Here is an 18,350-nt window from a genome sequence, read left to right on the forward strand (position 1 = left end):
AAGGATTACAGCCATATCCTCCAAACAAATATATATTTTTACAACTGGAGCATAAGTTTGCATCTTTTTAAGGGCTGCCCTGTTCTTACTTATAAGCAGAATGATCTAGAAGTATGGGGTTTTGAGATCTTCTACAGCAGAGCTCTCCAACCCTGGTCCTCATGATCTATTGCCCTGCAGGTTTTAGATGCATTCCTGGTCAAACAAAGCTAATTCAAATGACTGAATTACTTCTTCAGCATGCCATCAAATTTTGTAAAGGCCTGGTAATGAGCCCTTTATGTGATTCAGCTGTGTTGGAGCAAGGATGCATCCAGAACAGGTCTGCCTAAGTCAACCCGTGAGGTCTCCCTGCTTCAGCACAGCTGATTTCCATTAATAATTGCTGATTAATGGAAATCAGCAGCAAAAATTAGAATCAGCTGTGCTATACTTGGGAAACCTCTAATACCTGCAGAAAAGTGGCCCTTGAGGGCTGACTCTGGGTAGGCCTGATCAAGAACCTGTAGTATAGTAGATCTTAGGGACCAGAATGGGACACCTGACCTGTGCTCTACAGAGATTAAACTAAACATTTAAAATGATATTGATAAAACATACCTATGTGTATAAAGTTTAAAGACATCACCCAGAAATAAACAGAACCAAATGTTTTTGTTGTACATACTGTTTTTATTACTGGATTTCCAAATATTCTAATATATTTTTAAAATACTTATATTTCAGCTAACAGTTTGGGCCATGAGTCAATTTTGGTACTATTGTGGGTTAAAGGTTAAACATTTGACAGTGCAAACTGACACCTACTACCACTTCTTTGCGTTATGCATGGACAGGATCTCAAGGTCTAATGATGGTGAGAATGTGTCTGTTTTGAGAACCTCAGGTTTTTAGCTTCCTTTTTGCAGATAATGGGATTTGTTTTCAGTGTTCAAGCCATGACCTCTGTTGTGCATGTTCTGAGTTAAATATAAAACAGATGTATGGAGGAAGGAATGGATAAAGGTAAACCTTTGGATAGAAATATGCTTTGTGTGCGGTACCAGTTTTTGTGCACAATGCAAAAATAAAAATACAAAAAGAGCCTCATGTTGTGTTAATAAGGTAAGAGCTTAGCCATAATTTATATCCATGCTTATCCAAGGTTAAGCCATTTTTCCCATCATTAAATTGAATTGAATTAAATTAAATTCATCTTTGAGTAGCAGTTCAAAGCAAGGTTTACAGTACATAGAGATGATATCAAGGTTACGTTGTGGTTTGGAGGACCCAAATGCAGAGGCAGAGAGGCTGAGGAGACTTCCTGCAGTTTAATGGTGAGGAACAGTAACAAAAGGGCAGGAATCCAAAAAATCCAACTAATAATGTAAATCTAACCAGAACTATGGAGACAACTGGGGAAACCAAACACGAGGAGCCAGGGAGAGACGGGGTGGGTAGACAACTGCATGAGAAGAGAGCAAAGACAGCTGACTGAGACAAAGACAGGGCTAACGAGCTGACAAGGAGCAGGTGTGAGAGGAGACAACAAGGGAGCCAAGGGGAAAGGAACACACACAAGAGGGCAACAAAGGAAAACCACAGAAAAACCTGAGAACATAAATCTAGAAACTACAACAAAATAGGAATTAAACCAATAAAACTAAAAAACAAGGAGCAAAGTAAAGCACAACAGAACCAAAACCATGACAGGTAAGACGTTAAAAAAGAAAGCTCAAAAGTAGTAACTAGAAATTTTGAGAACTCTTACAAACCTACCCCCCAATATTCATATCACATTTGACATGTGAGCGCTTTTGAAAAAAGGGCATCACAATTCAAAGCACAATATCATTAATATCTAATATCTTATTTTGGGGGAAAGGATACATCAAATTATTGACGATTGTCATGTTGCAAGCACATTTTTGAAAGTTAACATATTTATACGTACTGTTGAACTTTTTAATAGTGGTTCCTTCTGGTCTTTTTAATTTCTATATCTAAGCCATTTCACAACATAGCACCGTCTTGGTTAGACCCCAGACTTTTAAAAGTAGTGGAAACACAACATCGTCTCATTACAAATTCCCCTCTCAAATTGTAATTCTCCTCTCTGCTGTTGATCATTGTTTGTATATTGACATGGAGAAGAACAAGACTTGCTTTATACACCACAACAAGAATCTTTGATTATCAAAATGTGAGATTTTAAGAAAAGGGCATTTATGTGATATCTGAACCCAAAATTATGAATATTTGTATGGCTGAAGGTTTGATAAATTGATCTAGATAAATTTTATACATGTTGCCTCAAATCTGTATAGAGTAGCTAATATAAGGAACAACTAATTAAACTGTTTGAGAAGGATCTGTTTTTTATTTTGTTCCCTCATTTAAAGACTGGCTTGGTTGTTCAGTAAAACACTAAAGTTAGCAGTTTTCAAACAGCCGTACCTACCGTGTCCTGACCTGGGAGAAAGTGAAAAAAATTTGCCAGTATATGAGACAGATAAGGATCAATTGTTATTAAAACCTGCTAATATCACTCCCAACGCTTCACTTCCAGCTCCACATCAGAGGCAAGATGATGTTGAGGTGAGAGAAAAAAAAATTATAAAGCAAAGGACAGGAGGCTGACGTGGAGCTTAAATAGTAGATTGCTGCTGTCCCAGAGGATGACCTAAAGATAAAGGTTATCAGCTTCTGACATACCAGTGTCACATGATTATCCAAAGCTAATTGATTTTAGCTTCTGTAATACCGAAGTAGAGCCTAACTTCCTGGTAATAACTTGGCTCTGTGTTCTGTAATAGGTGTTTTATGGGTCAATGTTTTAACAGAAGGTTCAGAGGAATTTATGCTGTGATTTTTTTTATTCTAAGGTGGTGGGGTTTCACATTGTTTTAAGGCTGGAAACAGATCCGACAATCCTGGCATGAAAGGATGGGTAGCATTGCTAGATATACATTTAGGAATATAATAAATAATTTCTTGTAACAGCGGTGGAGGATTTATCTACATTTTTTATTCATTTAGAGGATGTATGTACCAATTTACATTTAAAACAAATAACTTGTTAAACTATCTGTGCAAGAGACTTTTCAAGCCATGTTTTCTCACTGTGCGTCTTCTAGCGGGGATGCTGCCGTTATATTAGCCCTCACCCTATGGCTCAGAGTCTGACTCTGTAGGTTAAAGGTTCACTCTGGATGCTTCTGAGCTGTAAGGTGTGATGCCTCGATATTACTCAGAATAAATACACTAGCCTCTCCTGGTACAATTTTCTCCTTAAAATTGAATAAAAACCTAAACCAATTCCAAACGAGATATTCTGAAACAATGATCAATGTTTTTATCCATCTGCGTTATCGAATGTTGAGCTAGATCCAGAAGTGTTCTCCATCTGACGTTACCACATACAGATGGGTTTTTATTAGCTATTAATCAGAGCACTGCTGTGGGGCTGCTAAATGTAGAATAATTGTGTTAAAGATAAACCTGTTTTATTGCTAATAGCTCAGAACCACTTTGTATTTCCTGCTGAGTGATTTTAATGCAGAATTATATGAAATCAGTATGGCATCGTCAATACTGTAAGACCACACAAAGAAATGTGTGCTCATAAACGTTCTCAGTATTAAGGTTGTTTATTTCAATATTTATTTGTTTTTTTCAAATGTTCTATTGTCATTACACTGTCACAAGTACAGTGCGTATAAATGAACTCTCTGCATTTAACCCATCCCCTTGGGGAGCAGTGGGCTGCCATTTGCGGTGCCCGGGGAGCAGTGTGAGGTTAAGGGTCTTTGGGAGCCAGAGTGGCAGTCTGTGGGGGTGGGTTTCGAATGAAAAACCTCAGGATTCCAAGTTCTATTGCATCAAAAAGTTGCTCTATGCCTTAACCAGGGGTTAAGGCATAGAGCAACTTTTTGATGCAACCATTTTTAACACACCTAAATCAGATGAGTGGCTCGTTAACATGCCTCCGCTGGGCTAAATGAGGAGATTGAGCCTTTTGATTCAGGTATGTTAGAGAAGAAATGCATCTAAAAGTTACAGGACTGTAGCTCTTGAGGAGTGGACTTGAGCATCCCTGCTCTAACCACTAGGCCACCACTCCCCGACTATTAACTTAAGTGTCTTTATATCGCTTGCCAAAAATGATCAAAAGTTTATTGATAAATTGTTTTTTATCAAACTATTGTTTTAACTTGTTTAATTTTGTTGAGATTTCCGTCATTGGGAGCTTTAGATCTTTCCCTGACCAAACTATTGTAATGTTGTGGGCAAAAAATGTATACTTCAATTTTGCTGAGGTAGGACAAAGATCGTTTATATATATAATAAAAACTGTTACTAAAATATATATATATCAATATCCAGGAGTATCCAACTAACCAAAGTATCCGTGAAAGAACACAGCCACACACAATAGAATGATTGCATTAACATTGACTACGTTTCTCCAGAGAGGTTTTTCCGTTGTATCTGTGAGCTTCTTTTTCAGTTCTGCCTGCTCCTCTGGAGTCAGTTTTGGTGTCTTTGTCGTCTTCTCGAGTCCACAGAAGCACATTATTGTTTTCTTGAAGAATCCTGGTTTTTCCTCTTGGTCTGAAAGAAAAAGTAAAATTAATAAGGAATTAACATTTTTTGGGACCTATTCTCTTAAATATTGAACTGTGTAATTGGTCATTTACCTTCTGTATCCATTTCATCCCCTTCGTCAACCCAATCATCCAATTCAATCTCCACTCTTTCCTCAGTACTATTTCTCAGAGTCCAACATAATCTGTGCAACTGAAAGAGAAAAATAGACACATTTGATAGAAATTTAAAATTATGTATATACTAATATATATATATATATATACTAATATATTATATATATTCCTGTAATTAGACAGTTAGGATATATATATATATATATATATATATATATATATATATATATATATATATATATATATATATATATATATATATAATGAGATGCTATCCATTTAAACCAACTTGTAAAGGTTATATAGGTGATATTATTGCTTTAAAAATGAGGTAATAGTTTTTGCGAAATACTGCAACAGATAAATATGTAAATTAACTAAGATGTCAGTATTAACCAATGAAATAAAACAAAATACTTTAAAGATGCTAGATGAAGCTGATTAATTTGATCCCAAGTAAAACAAATCTTAAATCAACTCAGTTCTAAATTCGGTTCTACCTAGTATAAGTGTATTGTTTACTTACGTTCCTCCATGTAAATTCATCACTAAGAATTAACTTTTTCCTTTGAAGCAGCATTATTTACTGGAAATGTTAAGAATCTGCTCTCAAAAGTGATTTTTACTATTTTGCAAATTTATAATGTTTCGTTTCTGGGTGGGACGTTTTATTTTGAAATGTTAAGAGACTTGCTGGTTTCAAAAACAAAATGACTACATCTCAGGTTGTTCCTGGTAAGGCTTTTAACATATGCAAGTCCCTTGATAAAATGAGTGCATTTCTGATTTTCACCCACTCCTGCAGAGTGGATCCTCGTGACATAGCATTTCATTAGAAATATAGCTTTGACAAATACCAGAGTCCACAAATACAGAAATCTGTTGCTAGAAATACATAAAAAAAGAAAAAAAAATTGGAACAGGTTGTGATTACGGAAATTAAATCAGAGTCATTCTGTCATATTTATGGTTCTGTTTAGTTTGGTTTTGGACTTATGAGGACTTTTTCAGTTCACCCTGTCACTATTCAACCACTAGTAGTTATCCTACCAGCTCAGTCTGACTCCAGCCACCACCCCACTCTAGATTATCTCCACCTGTTCCCACTAATTAGTTACTCAGCTCACCTGTTCTCCAGCCTACTTATACCTGCCTCTGTCTAACTCACCTGTGGCAAAGTGTCTCACTCATTTCATTGCTCTTCCCATGTGATTTGCCTCTGCTTTACTAGCTCATGTGTGCTCTGCCAGCTGGACTCTCCTGCTAAGGTTGCCTGTGTCTGCATGCTGCAGTCCAGCCTGTTTCCTTCTCTACTGGACCCTGTGGGTTCTACCAGCTGAACTCTTCAAGTTGAGGTTGCCTAAGTCTCCATGCTCCATCAGCTAGTGTTTCTCCCTTTCACATGCCGTGTTGGTTCTGTTACTGCCTACATCTCCTGGTTCTCTGCTCACCCCTGCAAACCAGCACTTTCAACAAGGATTATTCTGTTTGCCTGTTTCATCTGCCATTATTCACCCCTTCAATACAACCTTTAAACTTAACTCTGGCTGAACATCAGGTTCACCTGCAATAAAGTGTGACACCTTCTGGTTTCATAACAGAAAACTTTTCTTCAAGGGAAAGAAGCTATTCAAAATATGTGCAATATTAGTCAACATGTAACAATCTTTGATAGATTAAAACCTGCTTCACCTCACAGCTTTCACTTACATGCTTGTCGTCGATAGGTTTGGTTAATAAGGAGACCCCAATTATGGCGATGCATGAGACAATAAACAGGATCAGGCCAAAGTATAGGTAGTGTATTCCACATATAATAGTAGGACAATTACTCGGATTAGCACAGTTTCCTGTCCCATAGGCAAACTCTGCGATCATCCTGGCCAGGCCAACAATCAGACCGATGATAAGTCCATAAAATGCACCCTTACAAGGAAACAAAAACAGAATTAGAAAGATAGCATGGTTTAAAAAAAAAAAATCTTCTTTTCTAGGTTTGTCTTTAAAATCAACAACCCAAGCTTTTAGGACTGATAGGTTGTAGCTGTAGAGGAGATGACATGAAATAAGATAAATTTTGTGTATATTATATATATATATATATATATATATATATATATATATATATATATATATATATATATATATGGATGGTTTGATGTACAGGAGATTTGCTATTCATATCTCTCCCCATGTCATGACTTAAACGAAATGTAATTTCTAGGTCAAAAGTAAACTCACAGGCTCATTGACACGCTTGTAAAAAATAGCGAGAAGGAAGACAGCTGAAATAGGTGGAGCAAGGTAGCTGATGATAGACTGGATATAGTCAAAGAGCTGACCACTCTGGGCTGATTGCACCACAGGGATCCATGCAATGCTCACACCAATAAGGAACACAATAAACACCCTGTTGTAGTTAAAAAGATATGCAGCAAAAATAAATATCACAAAAGTGCAGATCAATCATACTCAAGATGAGAAAAACTTGTTTTACCTTCCAGCAATCATCAGTTCCCTTTCTCTGGCATTTGGACGGATCTTAGTATAAATGTCCATGGTGAAAAGAGTACTAGCACTATTAAATATTGAGGTAAGGGAGCTCATTAGAGAGGCCAGCATTACTGATAGCATAAGACCCCTCAGACCTGCAACAAAGAGAGTGAGTATGAAAATAAAAAAGTGAAAGAAAAAGTTTGAATATAAATCAAGATTTAAATCTCCCTACCATTGGGCATCAGGTCCACGACCAGTTTGGGATAAGCAATGTTGGTGCATGCCACACTTGACTCACAGTAATGCTGACATTCATCTGGGTCAACGCATGCCACCACATCTGGATATAACACATAGTATTTTACTAATGTTATTAATGTATTTACAAGATATAAAGGCAATTAATCACAGCAGAATATATATTTTTATATAAAAGTCAAAATACATTGTCTTCAAAAGAAAAGTACAGACCTGGATAGAGGATTCTGCTTATCATCCCAGGAAAAACCATGAGAAACATGGGCAACAGCTTTAGGTAGGCACACAAAATGCATCCTCCTTTAACATGAGAGAGATTCTTAGCTGAGAGGCAACGCTGGACAATCACCTGTAGACAAAGATCTAGCTCTGGTGAAATGCAAAATACCCCACACATTTAATACCTTTACACGGCATGTTACTGATGACTTTATAAGCTAGACCAGCACAAGATTGTGAGTAACTGTTAAGAGGGCAGTTTTTAAGGTTTTTTAAATAAAACTATGGAAAAGTGGGACATGTATTAATATTTTAACTCATTTGATGTGATACCCTTAAAGCTGCAGTAAGGGGTTTTAGGAAGAGTGGACTTAACATATGTTGAAAAACATTAAACACATCACTACGATGGGTAAAAATAGCTGTTGTGAAGGACTCTGGAATAATAAACTCATTGAAGGCTAACAGGTAGTATCCTGCTGTTCCAAAGCAGAGGGGAGATCGGAATAAACAAGTGAATATGGCACAACACACTCATTAAATCAGAAGCATATTAGGGCACATTTAATGCCATTTAATGACTACTCATATGAAATTTAAGAAGGGGTATTTTTACCAATAATTGTACCACAATTAAATCCTCTCAAGTGTTCAATGAGAAATCAGCACTGATACATTCACACTTCAAGAACAAAGAACACATCTTTGATGACCAAAATGTTAAGATACAGAGACAGCACAGATTATTTGAAAAGGGGGTTTTAGGAAGCCATCTTTGTTAAAAGGGAAAATCAATCACTTAACACAAGGGGAAGATTGGCCTCCAGACATCTGTAACTTGGTCCTGTAACTAATTTTAAAGAAATTGCATAAGCACACTTATCATGATTGAAATTGCCAAACACATAACCCCTTCACAATAAAAGACTTCAACAACCTAGTAAAATGACAGATGGGTCTTTGATTTGCATTTAAATTGAAATATGCTCAGGAGATGGACCTCCATGTTGCTTAAATACATCCATGTGCTCCAACTACAGATTGCTTTAGGAAAAGTAATTTGAATTGACAGACTCCTAAATGGGTGTTAAATGTTGCACAGAAAAACAAAGCAAAAGTTGCCAGTTGCCTGCGGTTTTGGCCTGTTTTATGATTTTCTTGTTTTCATCTTTGCAAAGACCAAATTAACTGCTGACTGAGTAGATTACCACCAATCTACCTGTTTTTAACTAAAGTTGAAAATTTTGTTTATGTTATGTTAATATTCCATCTCTGTTTGTTAAACAGGAAAAAAGTATTAACCCTAAAAGACTTGACACTGCAAAGAAGATTATAGCTCAAAGTATTGAAACAGGTGGCTTTTTGCAAGTGCTGCATCTGACAAATCACCTGCTATTAAGATTCCCCTTGCTAAACCTTGTTATCAAAACAAATTTTTAGTTATACATTTTATGTAATAATAGTTATTTAATGGCTTGTATCATAGTTGGATGAGGGGATGGACCAACCAGTCAGCAGCTATAAAGCATTATCCCTCACTATAGTATATGCAATCTTATCAAAGTAAAGACAATATCCAAACCTAAGCACTATTGAACTTGCATAAAGATAGTAAAACATGCGTGGAGGATTTTATTCAAATTGCAAACAATATTTTTACTCTAAAAACCTGTCCAATGTTCACTCTCAGCTGTTAACTTTTAACTAGCTTAGTTGTTCTACAAAAAACAGACAAGAATGGAAAAAAATGAAGAAATCATGAAGATGAGTTTATGACTTTAAATCATTTGTGATATGCAGATAAAACTAGTTACTTAGTCACTAGAAATAAAACACTTATACAACCAAAGCTGATGATCATTACCTACCTGATCGGTGCACCAGTACCAAATTGTCTGAGCAGTCAGTCCAAACACCAGGGCAGGCCATGGCAAGTCTCCATTAATGGGATGCCTGAACAGGTGAAAGGCATCTGGCCGAGGCAGATAGCACTCTGCGCTGATGTTACCAGTGATTGAGGGAACTGCTGTCATGTACCTTTCCATTAGATTGTCATAGCCCCCCACTTCATTGAAAGCTAAGGATATAAAAGTTAGACTTAGCTTTTCATTTTCATTTTGTAATAAGGTGGCAGGGAAACCAATTGCATCTGCAAGGTAGAATATTATATGATAGAATTATTTAATATTACCAAAACCCATGAGAATAAAGGATCCAATAATCATAATGATGGTCTGTAGGGCATCTGTGTATATTACTGCAGCCAGTCCACCTGAGAAAAAACATGATGTTAGCAAAGTTTTTGTATTGAAAATCATAGAGAGCAATTTATCTACTAGAGAGAATATTATCTTATCTCTTGTAGTTGTTCTTTTACAGTCGTAAAAGTCACGTTTAGTTGTGTTGTCAGTATTTCAAAGCAGCAACTGAGTACCAGCTCAGACTTACTTTAGTCTATTGGTGTATCGCCTATGTAATGCAACATGGATAAGCTGGATGGAGTAATTCTCTTAATTTGAGTATGCTTCTAGATCTCTTTGGTACAGTTGGCCTTCCCTCGCCTTCTTTTGTCATTTGTATAGATAAGACTTCTTTATCAGGAAAATTATGATCCATAAAAAGAAAGTGAATCTCCTCCTGAGGATGGACCTGTTACGGTGTAAAGGGCAGTAACTGCCAGTAGAGCGATTACAGCAACATAGATATTCAGCCCAAGGGCCTGCTGGATGAAAATGGCTCCAGAGAACATGTCGGCCTGCGGGGGACAGATATAGCGTTTGACTTAGACTACATGTATTGTTGAAAAACAGGACAATTTTGGGTAACAGATAAGAAAAAACTTACAGAAATCTTAGTGAAAGCATAGAGGAAGAGGGAGAGTACAGAGAGGTAAATACGAATGCGCTGTCCCCCAAACCTCTTCTTTAGGTACTCCGGCATGGTGACTACCTGGATATAGACAGTTATGATACTTTTTAAAGGCTCAAAGTGTAGTAATGGATGCATTTTGTAGTAAACAGAAAGCAGACTCACTAGCCACTTCATTAGGTACACCTGTCTGATAGGTTTTAATAGAAATGGTTAATGTGCAAATCACATTGCACCTAATCAGTCAGAGATGTGTGTCTGCTTCAACACACCTGACTCCAATATGAGCTCATTAGCAAAGCTCGACTGCTGCTGGTGCACTAGTTAACTTATTTGATTCAGCTGTGGTTATATATCTAGTAGCAGAACACCGGCCGAGAATATGAGTTTCGAGACATCTAATTTAAAAACTGTAGAAGTGCTACAGACTAACTAAGTATTGCTGCCATGTTTACTATAATAAACACTGATGTCTTAAAGGCTACTTCAAAGAAAGTAAATCACTGTCACAAACCTCAAACCAAATGCATCTGGTTTATTAAACAAGACCATGACTTAATTTTAACTTAGGTGATTTTCACTGTTACAAGACCTCAATTGGAATGGAAGACTCACGTAGATAAGTGAGCCGCAACTACGTGATAAAACCATATGGACTTGAAATTTGGAGCAATGCTCTGTACACTATTTAGATTTATGCCATTTAGAAATAATTTTGAAGGAAAATATGGGTCAAAGTTATCGAGGTGTACCAAATGAAGAGATTGGTGAAAGCTTCTAACAGTTTGTGTCTAGTTTACCCCTGCTTTGATGTAGATTGGCACAAAGATCCATCCCAAAATGACCATAAGAACAAGAGCCTGTAATACACAAACATTGTCAGAAACAAAGTTTAAGTTAGAACAATATTCGGAAAAATTTATTTATTTATTTTCCAAACCAAAAATAATGTTGACCTTTAAGCTTTAAGCTGTGCTCAAAGGAATAACCTCTATGTTTATGATATACAGTAGAAGATCTCTCACATTCCATTCAAATCCACAAATGGCTATTCCAGATGCTGCAGCAGTACCAGCAAGCCCTACAAAGTGGACGCTGCCAATGTTGCTTGCAAAAAGTGATGCTCCAATCTGTTGAACCAGAAAGCAATAGGTGTTACGTAAACAAGGGAAAAAGATTTACTATGCACCGACAAACCTAGATTTTTATAAAATGACTAAGCAATAACTACTAAAAGGGACTTAGTCATGTTTCATGCCAGTAGTCTTCTGAATAGATTATCAAGCCTGGTTGGCTTGACTTTTTTCCCCCTTTGTCTTACACTCAGTTTTTCTCAATTTGTTACATAAAGCACTGTTGTAAATGGGTGGGACCATATGAAGTGCAACACATGATTAATGTTCAGGATACGGCAACAGTTTCATAAATCGGCCAAGAAGACACAATTATGCAATTCTCAGTAGTGTATGATCACACATCACACTCGGAAACATAGTGACTGTGCACCTTGAATGGAACCATTGGTGACAGCGCACCACCACATATTACAGACATCCCAAGTTCCAAAAACTCATTTCAGGGGGTGCTTATCGAAGCGCCCTGGGCTTTTCTTATAGTCAAACTATGTGACCTGTTAAATATTTATAAATAACGAAACATGAAATAAAAATAATCGAATGAAAACCTTTTTTCTCTGTTAGGTTGGAATTATATAACATGTAATTGCATTACTTATATGCCTCGTGAAAAGTGATTTGTCTGCAGTAGTATGTAAAACAAAAAAAACCTACTTTTCCTACTTACAGTCAGTAACATCACAGGCATTAAGGCTGGAGTAAAACCTGGTCAAGGTAAAATTGACAAATAGGTGATATTGCATCATTTTTATTCCAGCCATTAAAGCTGATATTCCTGCTGCTGTATGGCATTATCCGAATCTAATTGTTTAGGAATATTGCTCTTTAGTGAATTTTATACCTCGAATAATTCATCTGTTCCAAATGCAACGGAACAGGCAAAAATGTAGCTGCATGTCTTCTGAGTTTCATATGAGCAGCGCTCTTTCATCACTTTCAGTTTGGGACTTCCTATTTTTGATGGAGAGGCTGTCAGTCCAAAGAGGGGTGTTGACTATGGACATATAAACTGTTGTGTGTTGGAGGATGCAACAAAGTTCATAACATGAAAGGATGATGCTCACCCAAACAGCCAATGGGATGTGGGAAAAAATCTCACAAACGGGGCCTCTGTGAATCTCATTGTGAAGAGCTTAGAATATTTTCCTTAATTGACTGAGAATAGGTGTGTCCCCAATTACATCAAAATTTAGCTCATACTTGTATTTGTCATCTTTCATTTATAAGGGCCCAGATTGTGTGACCAGCAGTCTCTGCAAAGACTCACAGACTATGCAACTGCCTACTCTCTAAATGTTCAGCCATTGAAACTAACTTTTGCATCATATCTGTATTTTAGTCTGTTTTTACTGCACAGTAAAGCAATTTAAAAAGTTTAAAAAGAGAGATTATATCAAAACTAAATAAATAAATAAAGAGCATGTTTAAGGTTGCTGTTTATCACAGGTTTCCAGTAATGAAAAACTACACTTGTCACCCTGAAGGAACTTGTTCTATCTACAGCATTCTATAAAGGCATAACAAAAAAGAGCAGACTTTGTTCAGCTCTTTTTTTTTATTTTCTGTTGTAAACTACCTACCGGCCACCACACCATATTCCTTCCAGCAAGGAAGAAGCCACCCACAGTGGATCGATTAGAGCGGACCATAGCCTGCAGCAAGACAAGAGAGCATCTTAGGAAATCCTTGAATGTGTACAAAACTCATCCTCAATTTCAATGCACAAAGTTCAAGATGTCACTAATTCTTTACATCTTATCAGTGAAACATAAATTTGTGCACCAGGATGCTAAGATATCAGGTTTGCTTAACATCTGTCCACTTCTTTGTAGTGTCATCTGCATGCAACTCTCCATAAAATGGATAGACATTTTCTTTTTTTAAATCAATATTGTATAAGGTTCATTTGTAGGCAAAAAGAATCTGCATACATAAACATAAAATTTGAAATTGTAGTAGAGAAAGAGAAGTGATTTAAAAAAAAATTCCACAAATACTTACCCATACTCCCACTGCCAATACAACGACAAAATAGACAACAATAACGGAGATGTCTGCTGGATTGTTGATAACATTTTGAGAAGATTCATTTCCCTTGTTTCTTGTGATGTGGGAAAACCCAAAGTAATCCCGAGACATTTTGCTCAGAATATATGTGCAGTTAAAGAGTGCCGCAAGAGTCTCTCCTCAGTGTCTATTACACGTGCATAACACTTACCTTTATATCTTTACTGTTTGTGTGTGTGTGTGTGAGGGAAAGAGGGAGGGAAAATGTGAGCATGAGTTGATATCAACGTGAGTTCTGCTCTGCACAAGGAGCTTTACTTCTACAGATCATTTTTTATAAGGATAAGTTTGAAGAAACTCAGTGAAAATTACTCTCTTCAGTAAAGAACAAAGCTAATATTAAATCTATTACAATAAGATTTTTGTTTTTATTTCTTATCTTTCATTTTTTTTTTTTTTGATGATGTTAACTATTGTATAAATATACAATTGTATAAATATAGTGAAAATCCACAAACATATATTTGATCTATTCAGTAAGGTCTAGAGAAGCCAATCAACCAAACAGTCATGTTTTTGGACTGTGGGGGGAAGCTGGGGTACCCGGAGATAACCATCACATGCTCAGGGAGAACATGCAAACTCCATGCAGAAAGACCCCGGGCTGGGATTCGAACCCAGAACCTTCTTGCTGCAAGCAGCACAGTACCAATGTTCAGCCCACATAAATATATGTAAAAGGGAATTATTAGGGGATAGTTTTTTTTTTCGAACCACACTATGTATTTACAGCTGTGGTAGCTTATCTTTTTATTACAATTATTATTGGTCTTTGAACTATCTATGTTTGTGATTTGATTATTTAATTCTACTGTACCTCTGGTATTTTCTAATTAAAGAACAACTCACCCTGTAGTGGACGCACACTTCTGCCCATATGCACCTCATGGTCTCAAACGGAGCAGGGAATTCTCAAGGCTTGAGAGTTGGATTAACAATGACTCAAACAAAGAGAGATATTGCAGAGATTACTGTTTTCTGAAAATTAGGATTTCATACAGCTGGTAAAAATGAGAGAACACTCGTCTAACAGGTACATTCATAAATAAGAATGTCATACACCTGATATAGTTTATGCTGGCTTGACAGCGTAAGATTGTCACACAGATAGAACTATGAGTTTGTGCTATAAATACGCTGATAAACAGCGCTGTTAGAAATCCATGTTTACAATTTATTAATTTCCCCACTTCTTCATTCCCTATCTTAATACTCATCTTTTCTTTTTCTTCATTAAGTTGGTTTTATTATTTCGATTTTTTTTTTTTATGCAATTGTCTGAACGTGCATTAGTATGTAATGATAATAATAATAATAACTGATTTAGTAAAAACACATTTTACCTTCATTTAAATACAGGAATCGTGGATCATTGCCTCTGGGCAACATTGTGTATTTTGGCCACTTTTGTTTAAATAGGTATAGGCCAGTAATGGTACTTGAATTTTTTACCAACACAAATTTCATGCATGAAGATTTTACGGGTCCTGCATTTATGGTCATCCTTATGGCAGTGAGGACAGTGATCTTAAGCAGGCTGATGGGCAGGGAAAAATGCATTCCAGAATCAGGTTAAAAGGAAAGATATGCTTCTCATGCCCCCTAGTGGTGTGTTTTATCCATACTTTACATCCCCCTGTATACAAATGAATATATTCCAACAGAACTATCAGAAAAAACTCTCAAACTCTGCAGATCACACGTTTATTGATTTGAGGCAGCTCAATAATGGGTATGTGCACAGAAACACAATTTGGATAAGGGATCAACAGGTGATGTACTTCCTGCAGCAATTCAATAAGTAAAATCTTCCACAGTAAGCTTCTAATAATTTTCTACACAGCAGTGATTCAGTCCGTCTCATTGCACATGCATCTCTATATGGTTTGGTCAGATGATGGATCAGCAGAGATAACTTTCCCTCCATCCAGGATTTGTAAAGTCACATCTCTGAAAATGCCTTACATTCTGTGAAAACTCGTAGGAACCATGATGCAGCGTGATACATGAAAAAACAAGCCATGACAAAACAGGTTATTTACCCAGGCTCTCTCTTTAGTGAAAACAATAAACATATTACATCTTGTACATCATGTACTCTACTTGGAAATAGATGCATGCTTTACTTATACGAAGATTTTGTTTAAAAAAAAAAAAAAAGTAGGATGCTATACAAATAAAAGTACATATTGCTCTTTTTTCCACGATGTTTCCACATATTTAACTAATATTGTTATATAAACAATGGAAACCAGGTAAAATCCCTAAAATGCCATAAAGCTGATTATGATTCTAAGTTTTATCAACACAACAATATTTATATTTATGCCATAGAAGGTTAAAACAAATATTAAAAATGAATGGAGACAGAGTTAAATATTTTTGCGCATATAAATAAAACAAATTTAGCAAAATCATATCCTCGACTTAAGACTGTCATTATCAATATCTTCAAGCCTGGAAGATCCCATTCTACTAAAACATGTTTACATAGGCTTTGTTTTTAATAAACACAATATTTTACAGTTTAAGAATATATATATTTACTTTTTTTTCTATTTCTTTTTATATTTTCTATATTTTTCTTTTTTTAATCAATTACTTCCATGAGCATGTTTAATCTGAAGTGGAGTTCTCGCATCTTCTGAGGAAAAGCCAAGTAAATTCTGCTGAATCGGATTCTTTTGATCTGAACTGAACAAATAAGATGCAGGAACACATAAAGTGCATGCTGCTGTATTTTATCTAAACATTTTTTTTATATTAGCCATTCAGTTTAGTATCTGTTCATCCGTAAGACTGGGGAAATTGATGAACTGTAAAACATAAATGAACATTTGTATCTTAGAGAGGTCTGCGTTTTTAATATATACTAACTATGTCTGAAATGTAAAACAAACAAAAAGCACTTTAACTTATTTTTGCTCCATTACACAGACAATTTGCATTCTTTATAATCATGTTTTGATAAGCTTGTTAATGATTAGCCTTTGGAGGAACAAAAGACAACTGTTGTGAGCTTTAACCCATGTGTTTTATGAGAGAGGCAGGAAACGCTGAGATATTTCTAAATATTGAATTAACTTTAATGCTACATTTGTTATATTTTAAAAGAAAGAGTAACAAAAACAACAAAATAGACCCATCTGAAGTAGTAATCGAAGCTTTATTGACAAGTAATTTTGTTTTATCTGGACTTTCTATAAAGAATGCAAGAAGCAGCCAGTAGATGTCCCTGTAGTACTTATAAACCTATCAAATGAAATGCAGGTTTGTCCAATGGTTTCAAACAAGTCCTCGAGGGCCGGTATCCTGCAACCTTTAGAAAAATCTCAACACAGCTGAATCAAATGGCTAAATTATCTACTTGATTTGCAGTTGGTTTCTCCAGAATCCCAACAATGACCTTATTATTTGAATAAGGTGTGTTAAAGCAGAAACACAACAAAAAAAATAAGATAATGGTCCCTGGGTACCAGGATTGAAAACCACAGGTCTAAACCAAAGAGTCCAGTCATGCAGGGGTGCTATTCTGCCACTTTGTGTTATGAATCACTTTAAAACCTTCCTGAATAATTCGAATGACTTCTTATCAGTCATCTGCAGACCTGTAATGACATTCTGTTTATTGAATCTTAAATTCAAGTGTGTTGGAAAAGAGCTGCATCAGTTACAGGATATCAGCTCACAGCGACTGGACTGGGGAAACCCTGCTTTAAACCCCAAAGAACATTTTAATTTTAGGAGACTACTTGTATAAAAAAAAGTTAATAAAAATAGTGTTTTAGCATAACAGAAACTTTTCTGTTTTTAAAGACTCTAAACTTCCATTATTAATTTTTCTTAAAGGAATAGTACACCCAAAACATGATTAGCCTTCATTTTATACTCACCCCCATGCTGAACAACACTCTGGAGAACTTTTTTGATATCTCAAATGCATCTGGAGATCTGGGAGGCTTCTTGCTGTGTGCTGACATGAAAAGCCGTTATAAAGGTGGTATTGGTTTGCCAGATGTTGATTTATATTATATTGCATTTAATTCAATATACCCTTTAAAATTTGCATATAGCAATTTTAAAGAAACTTAACAGTTGGGAATGGCTCGAAGAAAAAATATTAAAAAATATAACTCAGTATCATCAAAATGCTGCAAAGCTACTTTAATTTCAAATGAAAATCCTTACCTTCCTGTACCCTATGGTCTAACCAGTCTTTTATGGCTGGTTAAAAAAAATCCTAAAGAACAAAGTGTGGCAACAAAACAATATTCAAAATATATCACAATTAATTAAAAATGGGAAAAAAATATAATTTTTTTGTGATTTAAAAAGAGTACTGTATAGCCTCAATGGCACAGAATATTTTAATTACTTACTGTACAGATCAAATCCATTCTGAAATCTTCACTATCTCAAGAAAACAGCCTGGGGTACAAAAAGGACCTTGAGGATAAATTAAAAAATGCTGCTATGAACAGAGGCACTGTGTCAAAAATATACCAACTATTGTGTAATACTAAAGCAGACCATTAATATGTAACAAAAAAACAATGTGTAAAAGACATTGGTGTCCCCATTTCTGACTCACAGTGGAAAAAGC

The 18,350-nt window shown here is 35.9% G+C and overlaps 1 protein-coding gene across 1 annotated transcript; it reads right to left on the bottom strand.

Annotated features, from left to right (window-relative positions):
- Positions 1–4,375: 4,375 nt before the first annotated feature.
- Positions 4,376–13,819, bottom strand: LOC107092686 (sodium/glucose cotransporter 1-like). The gene is made up of 15 exons (XM_015387291.1): positions 13,682–13,819; positions 13,261–13,332; positions 11,570–11,674; positions 11,345–11,404; positions 10,521–10,625; positions 10,326–10,431; positions 9,868–9,948; positions 9,545–9,753; positions 7,671–7,806; positions 7,432–7,539; positions 7,201–7,351; positions 6,945–7,113; positions 6,414–6,629; positions 4,680–4,779; positions 4,376–4,593 (listed from the first exon to the last, which is right to left on the bottom strand). The coding sequence occupies exons 1-15, from the start codon at positions 13,817–13,819 to the stop codon at positions 4,376–4,378; spliced, it is 1,974 nt and encodes a 657-aa protein (XP_015242777.1).
- Positions 13,820–18,350: the final 4,531 nt, after the last annotated feature.

This window comes from Cyprinodon variegatus, unplaced genomic scaffold (assembly GCF_000732505.1).
Source record: "Cyprinodon variegatus isolate N-32 unplaced genomic scaffold, C_variegatus-1.0 Scaffold390, whole genome shotgun sequence".
Classification (NCBI taxonomy): domain Eukaryota; kingdom Metazoa; phylum Chordata; class Actinopteri; order Cyprinodontiformes; family Cyprinodontidae; genus Cyprinodon; species Cyprinodon variegatus.